Below are 16601 nucleotides of genomic sequence, written 5' to 3' on the forward strand. Positions count from 1 at the left end.
CCAGAAATCACAATTTATGATTTTTTAACTATTTATTTGTATGATACAGCTGCAAATAAGTATTTGAACACCTGTCTATCAGCTAGAATTCTGACCCTCAAAGACCTGTTAGTCTGCCTTTAAAATGTCCACCTCCACTCCATTTATTATCCTAAATTAGATGCACCTGTTTGAGGTCATTAGCTGCATAAAGACACCTGTCCACCCCATACAATCAGTAAGAATCCAACTACTAACATGGCCAAGACCAAAGAGCTGTCCAAAGACACTAGAGACAAAATTGTACACCTCCACAAGGCTGGAAAGGGCTACGGGGAAATTGCAAAGCAGCTTGGTGAAAAAAGGTCCACTGTTGGAGCAATCATTAGAAAATGGAAGAAGCTAAACATGACTGTCAATCTCCCTCGGACTGGGGCTCCATGCAAAATCTCACCTCGTGGGGTCTCAATGATCCTAAGAAAGGTGAGAAATCAGCCCAGGACTACACGGGAGGAGCTGGTCAATGACCTGAAAAGAGCTGGGACCACCGTTTCCAAGGTTACTGTTGGTAATACACTAAGACGTCATGGTTTGAAATCATGCATGGCACGGAAGGTTCCCCTGCTTAAACCAGCACATGTCAAGGCCCGTCTTAAGTTTGCCAATGACCATTTGGATGATCCAGAGGAGTCATGGGAGAAAGTCATGTGGTCAGATGAGACCAAAATAGAACTTTTTGGTCATAATTCCACTAACCGTGTTTGGAGGAAGAAGAATGATGAGTACCATCCCAAGAACACCATCCCTACTGTGAAGCATGGGGGTGGTAGCATCATGCTTTGGGGGTGTTTTTCTGCACATGGGACAGGGCGACTGCACTGTATTAAGGAGAGGATGACCGGGGCCATGTATTGCGAGATTTTGGGCAACAACCTCCTTCCCTCAGTTAGAGCTTTGAAGATGGGTCGAGGCTGGGTCTTCCAACATGACAATGACCCGAAGCACACAGCCAGGATAACCAAGGAGTGGCTCTGTAAGAAGCATATCAAGGTTCTGGCGTGGCCTAGCCAGTCTCCAGACCTAAACCCAATAGAGAATTTTTGGAGGGAGCTCAAACTCCGTGTTTCTCAGCGACAGCCCAGAAACCTGACTGATCTAGAGAAGATCTGTGTGGAGGAGTGGGCCAAAATCCCTCCTCCAGTGTGTGCAAACCTGGTGAAAAACTACAAGAAACGTTTGACCTCTGTAATTGCAAACAAAGGCTACTGTACCAAATATTAACATTGATTTTCTCAGGTGTTCAAATACTTATTTGCAGCTGTATCATACAAATAAATAGTTAAAAAAATCATACATTGTGATTTCTGGATTTTTTTTTTGATTATGTCTCTCACAGTGGACATGCACCTACGATAACAATTTCAGACCCCTCCATGATTTCCAAGTGGGAGAACTTGCAAAATAGCAGGGTGTTCAAATACTTATTTTCCTCACTGTATATGCAGCTTGTGGTCTGCAATATCATACTTATCTATGAACCTGACCAGCTTGTTACCTGCCGTGGTGTATATATTTGGATTGACCCATTAGCCGTACCTCCATCAGGACCGTTTGTAAAATCTGAACATCTTACTATCATATCCAGCACCTCCTACCGGACTTCGTATTTAATTCTATCCATTACCATGGATGAAAAATGTATAGCTCCTGAAGAAGCATTCCACTGCGAAACATGTAGAGCTCATGCAAAAACGTCTACAAATATTTACATTAGCCATCAACTAACGTTGACGTCTTTATTGGACCAGTATTGGTTTTAATAATCTTTTTGATTTATTTTATTATTACAACGATAGTTTGTGATAATTTGTCTTCTTAATGTATTTCTATGAATATGTACTGTAATGTGGGTAATTGAATCAACTTTTGGGATTGCATCAATAAAATATTTTATTCTGTGTTAACGATTGGTGCCTAGAAAGTCCATTCCTTCTTCAAACAACAAACTCTCCTATCATATTTTAGGACGTGGCACTGCAATACTTTAGTACACCCATAGTCCATCCTATGGTCTGTGTACTCTATATTTTTTCAAAAACTGTAGGTCCTGTGCGCCACCTGTCAATAAATTCTAATTGATCTCAGAAGTGTCTCAAACTGATGCAGTAATCACATGCTCTAATTATTATCAATAGGTGTTAAAAGGAGAAGTATGGAAAAAAAACACACACACCTCTCTTTGCTCAGTTCTCAGTCCTGGAGCCAATATGGGACAGCTGCAGCAATCATATTACTGCTATCAGTCACCGCTTTCCACTCTGCCCCTCCAGTGCTCACTGGCCAGGGGTAGGCGCGGCAGACTTTGGTGTCCAGTTGCAAGTTGACAGCCAGAGCCAGGATGTCAGACAATATTGACAGGGTCCTTCCAGAGCTCTGCGACGTCAGTTGAAAGTGGACTATAGTCTGCTATAAGCCAACTCTGGGCACTCCTTGGACCCACAAGAGAAGTCTGACTGAAAAGAGCTTTGGCCATGCTTCTCTTTAAAAGCAACTCGTTATGCCTGAATTCCAGGTAAAACTGCCATCTGTACATTCCTGTTGGTCAGTGAGGCAGTCCACTGTAGTGATGAACCATTAGGATTGTGCAGGGACAGAAGTGAGTGCTCAATACCACTCAGATGTCAAAGCTGTGGCAGGTAGGGACATAGAGTCTGCTGTTACGTATACTGTCCAAGCTGCTTTGTTTTAAACCCCTTATTTGTATCATTTTAGGCCTACATCCATGTACAACATTACATATGTACACTAGAGCAGCCATATGTGCATACAAGAGATAGAGACATTACAATTTAAACTCTGACATTGCAACAACATGCCCAGGATCCAGTAAGAAAAACAAATTCAGTGGTCAAGAACAAAATCCTGATTGCATAAAAGGTTAAGGCCTTTATCCCAAAAGCACCAAGGATATGTCACTGCATACCAAGGCCCCTTTCACACTTATACGACTTGTGATGGCAAAGTAGCATGACAAGTCGTTTCCCCAAAATTTTCAATGACAACCAATCATATTAGTACGACTTCAAAGTAGTCCCTGCACTACTTTGGTCAGATTTTGATGCCACTTAAACAGGCATTAACTGAAATCGTGCAAATTTGAAGTCGCAGTAGTGTGAAAGGGGCCAAAAATAAATAAAAATAGGAGTTTAGTTGCAAGTTGTCATGAAAAAAAGTTGTGCGTGTTTCAAATAATGAAACTCATTAAACAGTATCCAATATAAAAAAAATAAAACAAACCACTTTATTAACCCCGACATGTTCTTTTTAAAGTTAATGTACATGGCTCAAGATTTTTTTTTTTTACCTTTATGCATCCTATGCATTAAGATAATAATAATACATTATTTTTTTAGAGTTTAGAAATTCTCAATCTTTTGGATAGAGGTTCCCTCTGCTCTCTGGGCTTCAGGTCAAAATTTACCTGCAGGACCATTTGATGCTTAAAGGGGCTGTAAAAGGTAAAAAAAAAGTTTCCCTAAATAGCTTCCTTTACCTTAGTGCAGTCCTCCTTCACTTACCTCATCCTTCCATTTTGCTTTTAAAAGTCCTTATTTCTTCTGAAAAAATCCTCACTTCCTGTTCTTCTGTCTGTAACTCCACACAGTAATGCAAGGCTTTCTCCCTGGTGTGGAGTGTCGTGCTCGCTCCCTCCCTTGGACTACAGGAGAGTCAGGACGCTCTCTACGTTGCAGAGAGAAAGGAGCTGTGTGTTAGTGGGCATCCTGACTCTCCTGTAGTCCAGGGGAGGGGGGGGGGGGAGCACGACACTCCACACCAGGGAGAAAGCCTTGCATTACTGTGTGGAGTTACAGACAGAAGAACAGGAAGTGAGGATTTCTCAGAAGAAATAAGGACATTTAAAAGCAAAATGGAAGGATGAGGTAAGTGAAGGAGGACTGCACCAAGGTAAAGGAAGCTTTTTAAGACATTTTTTTTTTTTACCTTTACAACCCCTTAAGTTAGCTATGGGGCTGTATGATGGCCATTTTCCCTGCTGGAATGGATTTTAGAATGGCAAGCAACACAAACAATAATGGGGCAAGGATCCAGCTTTGTATACAAGGGAGCTGCAGCATGTGAAGCCAAACATATATGTAAGGTCTTCTTTGAATGGATAAATTTTGTTCTGTAGATCAGTGGTTCTCAACCTGGGGGTCGGGACCCCCTGGTGGGTCGAATAATGATTTGCCAGGGGTCACCAAATCCTGGGCTGTTCCTGAAGCCTGCACCCACTCTCCCAGCCGGGCTATCCTTGGATCCTGCGGCTGCCCAAATGGGCTGTTCTTAGAGCCCGCGGGTGCCCACTCAGCCTCTTCACAGGTGCTATTTCAGTTCACGGCATGGCTGGGGGACAAAGACTAGAGGTCAGCTGACTGGTGAGGAAAGTGAAGTGGGAGGGGCTGGAGGAGACCCTATCTCCTGATTTCGGCATAGGTGCCACTGCTACGAGACACCACCAAGTCAGAGACACGGTGAAGCCGGAGACACAGCGAGTAACACTACCTGTGATTATAGTTGCCAATAAAAAGGACTCAGGTAGCGCTAAATGTCTGTGGGTTAGGTGCGCAAATGACTTGTCTTGCCTTGGGTGCTGACAACCCACGCTACAAAAATTATTTTACCGTTAGGGGTCCCCACAACTTGGGATATGTTATCAAGGGGGTCACAGCACTAGAAGGTTGAGAACCACTGCTGTAGATGATGCTTTCCAACTCCTGTGAAATTGTGCAGCGTCACATACAAAGACCTGCCCAGTCCCAGAGATGTGTCCTAGCAATCTCCCGCACAGCCAGAACAGAGAACACATAACATCCCTTATAACAGGAACCCTTTTAGAAGCAGATTGCGAGACATATGGGAAAAAAAAAAAATGAGAGCAAACAGGACTATAGTGACAAAAGAAAAAAACAAACAAATCCCACCATTAATATGTGCTGCTTACAGAAGTAATAATAAATATAAAAAGTCAAGTTGAAAGGCAATAAACATACTGTGTGTCAAGTCTGGAAGTCCCGGCCGTGGGATGAGGTGGGGAGCGGGCATGTTCAGACTGGGGAGATTCTGTAATGTGGGGAGTCCAGTGGATAATGGCATGAGACCTGGAGAGAAGAGAAGACCCAGCAGATCATTACAACACATTCACAGTCTGATCACACATTAGGTGGCAATTTATAATCTCCACACAACAAATTGGGATAATTGAAGTAAATATTTACACAATGTAAAAACTAAATTCCCATTTACTTATTTCATATTCACACGATTGAGTATTCAACATGAACTAGAATGGATGGTGGCATTGGCGAGGACTTCAGCACGTATACCAACTCCTTGCCTTGGATGGGGTAAAGTCCTTTCAATACCTGCAAGAGCATTGGCAAACTACCACCTGAGTTCTTCCTCTACATTCAATTCTACTGTCATGTCCGTAATTTGCTCCGATGTTACAAGAGGCCTCCTAAACATCTCACTCCATTTGAGAATGGCTGTCGTAAAACCCCAAACTTGAGAGGCCTGGTCTTAGATTTATATGCTTCTCTGATCGACACGATGAGTTCTGGTCCACCTCGTTACACAATGAAATGGGCGGCTGACCCACACTAGATCCCCGACCATGCCACAAAATCTGGCTTGCCTCCTCAAAATGCTCTCAGAAATTTTTTTGCCCTGGACAATGCTTACAAACCGCTTTCCCGGTAGTATATGCCCCCTGACGGCGTGTCCAAGTTCATCCCATCAGTGTCCCCCATGTGTTCCCGAGGCTGCAGAGAGTCAGGCACTCCATTTTACAATTGGTGGTCCTGTCCCAAGGCCATTCGGTTTTGGACATGGGTATAAACCACGGATCTTCAAACTATAGCCCTCCAGCTGTTGCGGAACTACACCTCCCATGAGGCATTGTGAAACTGACATTCACAGACATGACTAGGCATGATGGGAATTGTAGTTCCTGAACAACTGAAGGGCTGTAGTTTGAGGACCTCTGGTATAAACCATGATCAGATCAGTTTTTCACTTCACTTTAGCCTGCAACCCCTGGGAAGCCCTGTTGCATCACTAACTAGGATCAGTGAAAAAGGAAGGAATAGAGGAAAGAGCCCTGGTGCCACACAGCCATGGAGTCCTATGGTGAAAATAAGAGACAACCTCAGCTTGGGATCCCCCCATTACTCAGCTCCTTGGGGGGAAGCAAACGTGTTGGGACATGGCCTGGCGGGAGCCCAGGCTGGGGTTGTCTCACTTATTACCATAAGATGTGCGGCACCAGAGATCCTTCCTTCCTTCCAGTGACTACAGGAGCTAGGATGAGCGCCATCCCTTGCTGGAACTCCTGCAGCGGACGCGACATCTCCCACACTACTCCCCACAGTGATCCAGCCTGAGCAGCACACTAATAAACAATGGGTCACTATGAATCAGAGAAAGCTAGTGGGGTTTGTGTTCCTGGCTGCTCGGCAAACCCTGGCTATAGCATGGAAACAACCGTTCCTCAATTTCACAGAAGTGAGGCACGGGCACAATGGTGTACGAGAAGCTCACCTCCATTCTGGAGGACACCCATACTAAATGTATTAAGGTTTGGGATCCCTGGATTGCATACAACTCTTAAATGAACATAGATAGGACTTTACTTTGTTTGACCGTATCCGAAAAACCCTACATTGCAGCGGAGTTCCGGCCACAATTTCACTTTCTAAATATAAATACCCCTGTAATCTGTAATACACAAGCTTAATGTATTCTAGTAAAGTTAGTCTGTAAACTAAGGTCCGTTTTGTTAGGTTGTTACAGCATTTAGACACTTTATAAAATAGAAATTGACTGGGGTCATCTTAAGTGTGGGCATCATGAAGCCAGACTGTATGACTTCCTGGATTTCAGACTTGCAGATCTTGCACATGCTCAGTGCTGCACAAGCAGTGTCAGATCAGGTTTCAGCACCTGTGCTGTCCAAGTCAAATGATTCTTTGAGACTGGGGAGTGCACAGACTCCTGGAAAGTTACACCCACTACATTCCCAGGAGTCTGTGCGGTGTAGGTTAGGAAGCATTAAGCACCTAGGTGCAGGAAGTGGGAAGATTAACTATTCTGCCTAGCAACAACACTTTGAAGGCATCTAAAAAAAAAAAAAAAAAATTTCGGTAAAAGGACTAATGACATTTTTTTAAAACTACTGATGTAATGTTATATTTATGGGTGGAACTCCACTTTACTGTGACCTAGCTGGACCAAGTGGGAGTTGCTCAGGAACTACAATTCCCATCATGCCTAGTCATGTCTGTGAAAGTGAAAGTTTAAAGTGTTGGCCATCAATGGCAAAGATCATTCTTTATTCACTATTACACTGCATCATTTTCACCTCCCTGTGCATACCTAGGTAACAATATTTCCACATCTTTGCCAATACATGTAACTGAGACACTGTAGTCCCTGATGAGATGCGTCTTTCTTACCTACACTGTTTGTATTACCCCAATGTGCCTTTACTTGCCGTTTATATCGCCTTATTGTAAAACGTCATACTATACACCATACAAACTGTCACACCGCGTAAAGACATCACCACTATTGATGGCATTAAAGACTGCAGAATACATAATCTGGTTATTGCGATTTTGTATATTGCCATAACACACACACACACACACACACACACGTTCTGTAATATCAAATGTTTCAAAGCAGCCCGACATAAAATTACCTGGCAAAGAGACTGCTGGGTTTAGAGGAAGAGAGGCGAGGGAATGATTCATTTGTGGGGTTAATACGGGAACTGTGGGTAAACCTGTGGAGAAGAAAACAAAACACAATGTGAGCTCTATACAAAACATATATTAGTATAGTGGAGACCATTCTGAAATGCACACGAGACGGTAACAAAAAAAGAAAAAACGATTACAAAAATGTTTTTTTGCGGTTCAGAAAACTTCAGATGCACTCAGTTAAAGAAGTAGGTCATTTTGAGCCTGGATATGCCCAATAGGCTTTGTTTTTGTATATTATTATTTTTCAAAAACCTCAATAAAAAGATTTAAAAAAAATAAAATAAAAAAAAATAAAAAAATAAAGTAGGTCATGACTAGCCCACAATTTCACATATCAAATCAATTGAAGTATCTTCAAACATTGCTGAATAATTCTGAAAGATTGCTAACTTCTGTAGTTAATCGTTCCATTTAGTATGATAGTCAATGGCAAAGCAGAGATTTGTAGCTACAAAAGACACATCATGGCCAGCAATAATAAGAGAAGGAAAAAAGGAGAGATTTGCAGCTGCCATGTGGCAAAGCTGAAATCTGGAGCTCCTCACCAAGTTGTGCATGAAGTGTTTTGTAGCATGATGGAAGTTTACATTGCATGTCTGGGGAAGGGCTGAATTCACATGTAGACAATTCCTGTCAGAAATCAAGTCAGCTTCTAACTTCCTGTAGTGAGTTCCTACACCTTGCATTTAAATCCCAAGCAGTGTCGTCACATCAGCCCTTCCTAATTCTCCCCTGCTGGACTACAGAACTCACCCCCTTCATTTTCATGACATGGAGAAATCAACAAGTCTAAAAACGCTGATATGGGCCACTAAAAGCAAAAGGTTTACTTTGTGGAAGAATATTAATGCATTTACACACTTGTACAAAAGATTAAATATTTCCCAAACATGTAACTTGAAACTCACTGCAACAGTCATTTTAAGTAATCAAAGGCTAAAAATAATGGCGGCATTATGCACAGGAGTACTGGCTGCATATTTCAGAATACAATCCATTTTGGTAACCTCCTGTATCTACTACATAATATTCATGGCTATACTTATGACTCACAAATTAACAGCGGCAAAGCAAACACTAGTAAATGAAACAGAAGGCCTGGCGCTTGGACACTATCAAAAATTAGGTTGCCCTGTATAATAAGTAATGGAAAGTTTGACAGTGAAAACTTTGGGTACAAGAACTAAATTTAGGAGGATATGGACACTGTGGGTCTCCCGATAACTATCCAGACTTTGATAGATGACCTCTGGAGCTCCGATAAACATTATAGGCTATCACTACCGAGTCTGAGCATAATAGAACCTCCTCACCCTTTCCCCTAGTCCTTGCCCCTACCTTTCTTATTCCATGTTTCTCCATACTCCACCCTATTTACATTGCTACTTCTCTTTTCTAATTTTTTCTTGCACAATAAAACTGGATAAGAAGGCTGTCAGACATTGCATTGTTCAAATATGAGACACCATATAAACATTGTTAATTTGATGCCTTTATACATGTTATATGGAAGGAAGGAGAAAACCGCGCTACCAGAGCAAAAGATTAAAGGCAGCAGCTAGCATGTGATATACAAAACAAGCAAATAAAAATATAAAAAGCCGCGCCAGATAATATACACCACAAAAACGGTGTAACAATTAGGATGAACCCAATTGAATGTCTATAACACCCAACAGATGGCAAGATTTGCTAGATGCTCTATAAACACTGTTCATAAAATTGCAGATGGAGACTTCAAAAGATGGTTGATATGTTGAGATAATGACTGATCAGAACTCCAAATCACCAGGTGACATGCATGCAGTCAGTGCCAGCCCTCCACCTTAAACAAAAGCAGCTTACCAGATAGTAAGCCTTTCACACAGTTGGCTATAGCCCAGCCACGGCCTTTATAACCCAGGGACACTAGTTGGAATCATCCGTCATTGAACAAGATCCGAGGCACCGGTGTTAATGATAGAGAGTAGCAGTTCAGCCGCTGATAAGGCTCACCAATAGTACCGATTCAGTCAGTGGTTCCCCAGTGCATAAAAATGATGGATGAAAGAAGGACGCAATAGCGTGATACCGTCAGATAACAAAATTTAATAAAAACAATATTGTACTTACAGCATCGAAGGTTAAAAACAGCATATAACGAGAAGATTTTGCAAAAGCCGGCCGGCTTGAAGGAGCCCTCCTCCTTGGCGTGGTGACGTCACTGAGGCTGCGTCAGTGACGTCACCACGCCAAGGAGGAGGGCTCCTTCAAGCCGGCCGACTTTTGCAAAATCTTCTCGTTATAATGCTGTTTTTAACCTTCGATGCTGTAAGTACAATATTGTTTTTATTAAATTTTGTTATCCGACGGTATCACGCTATTGCGTCCTTCTTTGCGTCCTTTCTTTCATCCAGGCCGTGGCTGGGCTATAGCAAACTGTGTGAAAGGCTTACTATCTGGTAAGCTGCTTTTGTTTAAGGCGGAGGGCTGGCACTGACTGCATGCATGTCACCTGGTGATTTGGAGTTCTGATCAGTCATTATCTCAACATATCAACCATCTTTTGAAGTCTCCATCTGCAATTTTATGAACAGTGTTTATAGAGCATCTAGCAAATCTTGCCATCTGTTGGGTGTTATAGACATTCAATTGGGTTCATCCTAATTGTTACACCGTTTTTGTGGTGTATATTATCTGGCGCGGCTTTTTATATACATGTTATATATTTGCTCTATTCGTACTTTTTACATACAAGATTGGTAATTAAAATGAATGAACACAAAAACCTTTCCAACTAAAGCCGGCCACAGACTGTTCAAATCTCAGAACAGGATGCCAGATTTGTCATTTGATTGTTACCAGCTGCTATAGCCGCTAGTAATAATCACTGTGTTCTAGCAGGGACGGCTTCCCATGCCCCCCTCGCAGGGAGAACACAATAGCTCCACAGGATGAATTTTGCCATCAACACTGACTGTTGAGCGAATTTCTGGGGTTGGGGGTCTGCGGCCTGGTTTTTGACCTCACACACGTGTCCGTTTCTGCGCATTTTCCACCATCTCCAACCAGCGTCAGTGTGAGGGGTATATGCATCTCTCCTGACATTGCTAAATGTTCTGTTCTTACATTATAGGTTGGGGGACAATAAGTAAATAAATGCTTAATGTTTATGGAAAAATATATATATATATATATATATATATATATATACACACACACACACACACACACACACACACGCTACCGACATACCCTAAGGGGGATTTGTTATCTAGAGGTGTTGCATCCGTTCTTTGCAGGCACATTTAGGAGACATCACAAATTTTGGGCTTCTTGACCATACAAGTCTACAATTCCTAGCGTCAGTTCCCTGATCTCTGGAGTTGGTGTCTGCAGACTGGAAGTAGGGCTGGTTTAGACTTTGCCCACGTGTCTGTCTTTGCGCATTTTTTTTCCAGCATCTCCGACCAGCATCAGTGTGAGGAATACAGGGAGTGCAGAATTATTAGGCAAATGAGTATTTTGACCACATCATCCTCTTTATGCATGTTGTCTTACTCCAAGCTGTATAGGCTCGAAAGCCTACTACCAATTAAGCATATTAGGTGATGTGCATCTCTGTAATGAGAAGGTGTGTGGTCTAATGACATCAACACCCTATATCAGGTGTGCAGAATTATTAGTCAACTTCCTTTCCTTTGGCAAAATGGGTCAAAAGAAGGACTTGACAGGCTCAGAAAAGTCAAAAATAGCGAGATATCTTGCAGAGGGATGCAGCACTCTTAAAATTGCAAAGCTTCTGAAGCGTGATCATCGAACAATCAAGCGTTTCATTCAAACTAGTCAACAGGGTCGCAAGAAACGTGTGGAAAAACCAAGGCGCAAAATAACTGCCCATGAACTGAGAAAAGTCAAGCGTGCAGCTGACAAGATGCCACTTGCCACCAGTTTGGCCATATTTCAGAGCTGCAACATCACTGGAGTGCCCAAAAGCACAAGGTGTGCAATACTCAGAGACATGGCCAAGGTAAGAAAGGCTGAAAGACGACCACCACTGAACAAGACACACAAGCTGAAACGTCAAGACTGGGCCAAGAAATATCTCAAGACTGATTTTTCTAAGGTTTTATGGACTGATGAAATGAGAGTGAGTCTTGATGGGCCAGATGGATGGGCCCGTGGCTGGATTGGTAAAGGGCAGAGAGCTCCAGTCCGACTCAGACGCCAGCAAGGTGGAGGTGGAGTACTGGTTTGGGCTGGTATCATCAAAGATGAGCTTGTGGGGCCTTTTCGGGTTGAGGATGGAGTCGAGCTCAACTCCCAGTCCTACTGCCAGTTTCTGGAAGACACCTTCTTCAAGCAGTGGTACAGGAAGAAGTCTGCATCCTTCAAGAAAAACATGATTTTCATGCAGGACAATGCTCCATCACACGCGTCCAAGTACTCCACAGCGTGGCTGGCAAGAAAGGGTATAAAATAAGAAAAACTAATGACATGGCCTCCTTGTTCACCTGATCTGAACCCCATTGAGAACCTGTGGTCCATCATCAAATGTGAGATTTACAAGGAGGGAAAACAGTACACCTCTCTGAACAGTGTCTGGGAGGCTGTGGTTGCTGCTGCACGCAATGTTGATGGTGAACAGATCAAAACACTGACAGAATCCATGGATGGCAGGCTTTTGAGTGTCCTTGCAAAGAAAGGTGGCTATATTGGTCACTGATTTGTTTTTGTTTTGTTTTTGAATGTCAGAAATATATATTTGTGAATGTTGAGATGTTATATTGGTTTCACTGGTAAAAATAGATAATTGAAATGGGTATATATTTTTTTTTTTGTTAAGTTGCCTAATAATTATGCACAGTAATAGTCACCTGCACACACAGATATCCCCCTAAAATAGCTAAAACTAAAAACAAACTAAAAACTACTTCCAAAAATATTCAGCTTTGATATTAATGAGTTTTTTGGGTTCATTGAGAACATGGTTGTTGTTCAATAATAAAATTAATCCTCAAAAATACAACTTGCCTAATAATTCTGCACTCCCTGTATATGCATCACTCCTGACATCGCTAAATGTACTTATATCAATTTTGTTCCAAACCACATATATCCCTTGAACCCTTTGAAGAAATCAATAGAGGAGAAAAGCCCTGGGCCAGGATGAGTTATTCCCTGTTGTAACCTATTTTGGATTTTTAGTCCACCATTACTACATGTATATGATATTACACACGGTAAGGAAACTACCTTCAGTGGTGTTTGTAATGTTTTCGTTAGTATGTGTAGGAAAAAAAAAAAAATCACTCAGGCTTTTTAGGGGATAGACCCCTAGAATGTCTTATGTCTTTTTTACCATTTGTGGTACCACCCACGATCACTCCACAGAGGCGCAGAATGGGGATCTGCCTATGTAAACGGGGCAGATCCCTGTTCTTCCTAGTAATCAGGAACAGCGAACAGTGTTCTTCCTGTCAGTCCACCCCCAAAACAGTTAAAAAAGAACACTAGCAGGAAACAGTTAACCCTTTGCTCGCCCCTGATGTTAACCCCTTCCCTGCCAGTGTCATTTATACAGTGAACAGTGCATTTCTAGCACTGATCACTGTATTGGTGTCACAGGTCCTCAAAAACTGTCACTTGGGGTCAGATTTGATCGTCACAATCCTACAAAAAAAAAAAAAAAAAAAAAAAAAAAAAAAAAGGGTACAATTTCTAAAATCTACTCCATAGTTTGTAGACGCTATAACTTTTGCGCAAACCAATCAATATACTCCTGCTGGGATTTTTTTTCTTTACAAAAAATATGTAGAATATTTTGGCCTAAAGAAATTAATTTAAAAAAATTTGGGATATGCAGCAAGTAAAACATATATATTTTTTCCAAAATTGTCTGACATCAATTTTATTTGGGTACAGCGTCAAACGACCACACAGTTGTCACATAAAAATGGCCTGGTCATTAAAGTGGTCAATCCTTCCAGGGCCGAAGTGGTTAAAGTACCCAGTGATAGTCGCAGCTTATGCCTACTTTCATTTGTGTTCCTTGTAAATGCAACCCAGTCTGTCGATTCTGTAAGCATCCATCATAAGTGTGGGCATCTGACACTCGGACGGAATTTCTTCTGGGATACGGTGCAGCTGGCTACCCAGCATGCACCTTCCGATCTTGCGCCTGCTTAGTGTGAAGAAAGCGAGGTGCACTCGGCACAGAGGATGCCCTATGACCGCTAGGATTGATGACACATACATCCCTGGAGCCAACGGGCAGGGGGATAGGGCGTACGTCGTGAGGCAATACTGAATAACCAGGTAATAATGAAGCCTAAAAGGCATTTAAAAACATTGGGGGGGGGGGGGGATAAATAAAAATACCCAAACATTGATGGCATAGCGGTAAGCAATGCCTGGAGCCAAAGTGGAAAAACAGTGTGGAACTCCGCTTTAAGTTATTTTATGAAGTCTAATAAAAGTTAGATAAGAACTTGATCAATCCACAACTATGAAGTGGCCTGCTGTCCCTAAATCGTAAAAGCAGGAAAATATCAGGAAAAAAATAAATCTGTATTTGGCACATTGCATACCTGAGGTAAGAGCACTAGTGGCTGCAGGTGAATTAGAGGAGAGGGACAGTCCAGAAAGACTTGCTTCAATTCCCGGAGTTCCAACAGGTAGTGTAGGAGGAGAGTTCACAGAAGACAACTGGACCTGGAACAAAACAACCAATTAAGGTACTACTAGGAGAGGCGTGCTTGTACTGTAGATTCTGAAAGCCAAAATGATAAAACCTGGAACAAAAGGAAACAAGTGGTCCCGCTTCTCATAGCGATTACCTTTCATTGGTCTATCCTGAACTAAGGAATCACCACCTAGACACTGGCGGGCACTGTGCGCTCCTGAATAAACAGCACACAACTACAGTGATGACTACAGTTCCCAACACTCAATAAGCTTTTGGCCAATCTTGGATAGTGACTTTCAGACATATTCTGGACAGTTAATAAGCTAATGAATTTCATAATTCAATTACAGGGCATGTCATTTAAACTACATTAGGAGTAGAAAGCCATCAGTATGAATAGTAGATATGGGTCTCCCCATCTAAAGCTGGCTATACACTATACAACCTGATTGTAGACTTACCAAAACTGTAATACGAGGACAAACCTAAATGAATTTGATTTGTAGAAAAATTAGTCAGGAACTTGCACTACATAGTTGATGGTAGATGTAAAGGGGATTGTACAGATTATAGGGTATGGAGATCTTAGGACAGTCATACACTGTGCTCCCCAGTATTACATTATAACAACCAGGTACACAACTGAAATACAAATGTGTACATTTAAAGACCGCTAAAGGATTTGTATTTCTCTTCTCGGTCTTGCTTGCCACACTGCGCAGCCAATCCCTTTATTTTAAACCAAGCTTTGCAGTGTACAGTGTCTCCTATCTGCTTACTGGACAATAAGTCAGTAGTGTTCCTCCTGGATAGTAAGCTCTAATGAGCAGAGCCTTCTGATTACTACTGTATTGCATTGTGTTGTAATTTTACTGTCTGCCCTCATGTTGTAAAGCGTTGCATAAACTATTGGCACTATATAAAAATAATAATAATAATAGTGCAACAATGCAGATTCACAGTCCTGTGAGCAGAAAAGTGACAAAGGAAGCAACAGAGCTCCAATAATAGTGGTGATATCTGCCTAGCTATGCAGAGTGCCAGAGCTGTGTGAAGAGGAAAGATTTTGACTGAAGTTCTACTTAAAAAGGCATCAGTTTTCTAGGGCAATAACAAAGAAATGCACACCTCTGTAAAACCGTCCTTTAGAGGACTCACATGAGCCCCTGGAGAGTGCTGTGCTGGCAGAGAGATTGTCTTTCCTTCTTCAAATGGCCGAGTGGGTATCCTATGAAGATAGCCATACCCGATGCCACAACCCAAGCTGTAAAAAACAAACAAAAAAAAAAATAACAGTAAAATGTTATTAGCTGTATATTGAGATACCTGTGGTCAATTCTTTTAACAGAAGCAGCCAATACGTCGACCAATTCTATCATGTCTGAGAAAATAAATGCAAAACAATCTACACTACCATTCAGAAGGGTTTGTCAGCAATGTATGGATCCTCTGTATGCTCTATGGAAACCAAAACACTTCTGCCATTCAAGTTACTACCGCAGTCACTAAATAAGCAAGACAGCCAGATAGTTGACTCTTTAGGAAGCAGAAAGCCAAAGTATCAGCCTTCCATTTTATATCTAGGTATTACTCACATTTACCCCTAAGGTTGTCCCTATACCGATACTAGTATCGGTACAGAGCATTTGCCCACGTACTTGTACTCAGGCAAATGCTCCTGATGCTTCACCCGATACTTGTACAGTCAGCGGTGATCAATGCGGTGGGGGAGTTACAAGCACCGATCACCTCTGTATAGATTTAAAAGTAATTTCTCCGATTCTCTCCTCCCCGCGTGCGCGGCATTCAGCCGCTTTAAAAATCAGTGCTTGTAACTCCCCCACACACAATCACCGCCGACTGTCCTGCATCCTCCTCCAGCCTTCCTCCATGTCCCCTTCCACGCTGCCCTCTCCCACCGTTCTCCTCCTCGATCTGTCAGGATGGAGAGCGGAGGCAGGAGCCGGTAAATCTGGCTCCTTACTGTTCGGAATGTACAGAGTCAGTTATCACTGACTCCGTCCATTCACATAACTGAAATATCGTAAACTGTGTAAACAAAAAAAAAAAAAAAATGGTATCGGGGCAACCCTATTTACCCCCATACCCCTTGTTTCCAGATCATGTCT

General features: G+C 42.2%; 1 protein-coding gene across 1 annotated transcript in view; it reads right to left on the reverse strand.

The window, feature by feature from the left end:
- GORASP2 (golgi reassembly stacking protein 2) overlaps positions 1–16601 on the reverse strand; it is a 36050-nt gene that overhangs the window by 1118 nt on the left and 18331 nt on the right. Inside the window, exons 6-9 of the mRNA XM_040357770.1 lie at positions 15601–15736; positions 14375–14498; positions 7742–7825; positions 5031–5138 (exon numbers count right to left, since the gene is read on the reverse strand). Of these exons, the coding sequence (XP_040213704.1) occupies positions 5031–5138; positions 7742–7825; positions 14375–14498; positions 15601–15736 (452 nt within the window). The remainder of the gene's footprint in view (positions 1–5030; positions 5139–7741; positions 7826–14374; positions 14499–15600; positions 15737–16601) is intronic.

Source organism: Rana temporaria, chromosome 6 (assembly GCF_905171775.1).
Source record: "Rana temporaria chromosome 6, aRanTem1.1, whole genome shotgun sequence".
NCBI lineage: Eukaryota > Metazoa > Chordata > Amphibia > Anura > Ranidae > Rana > Rana temporaria.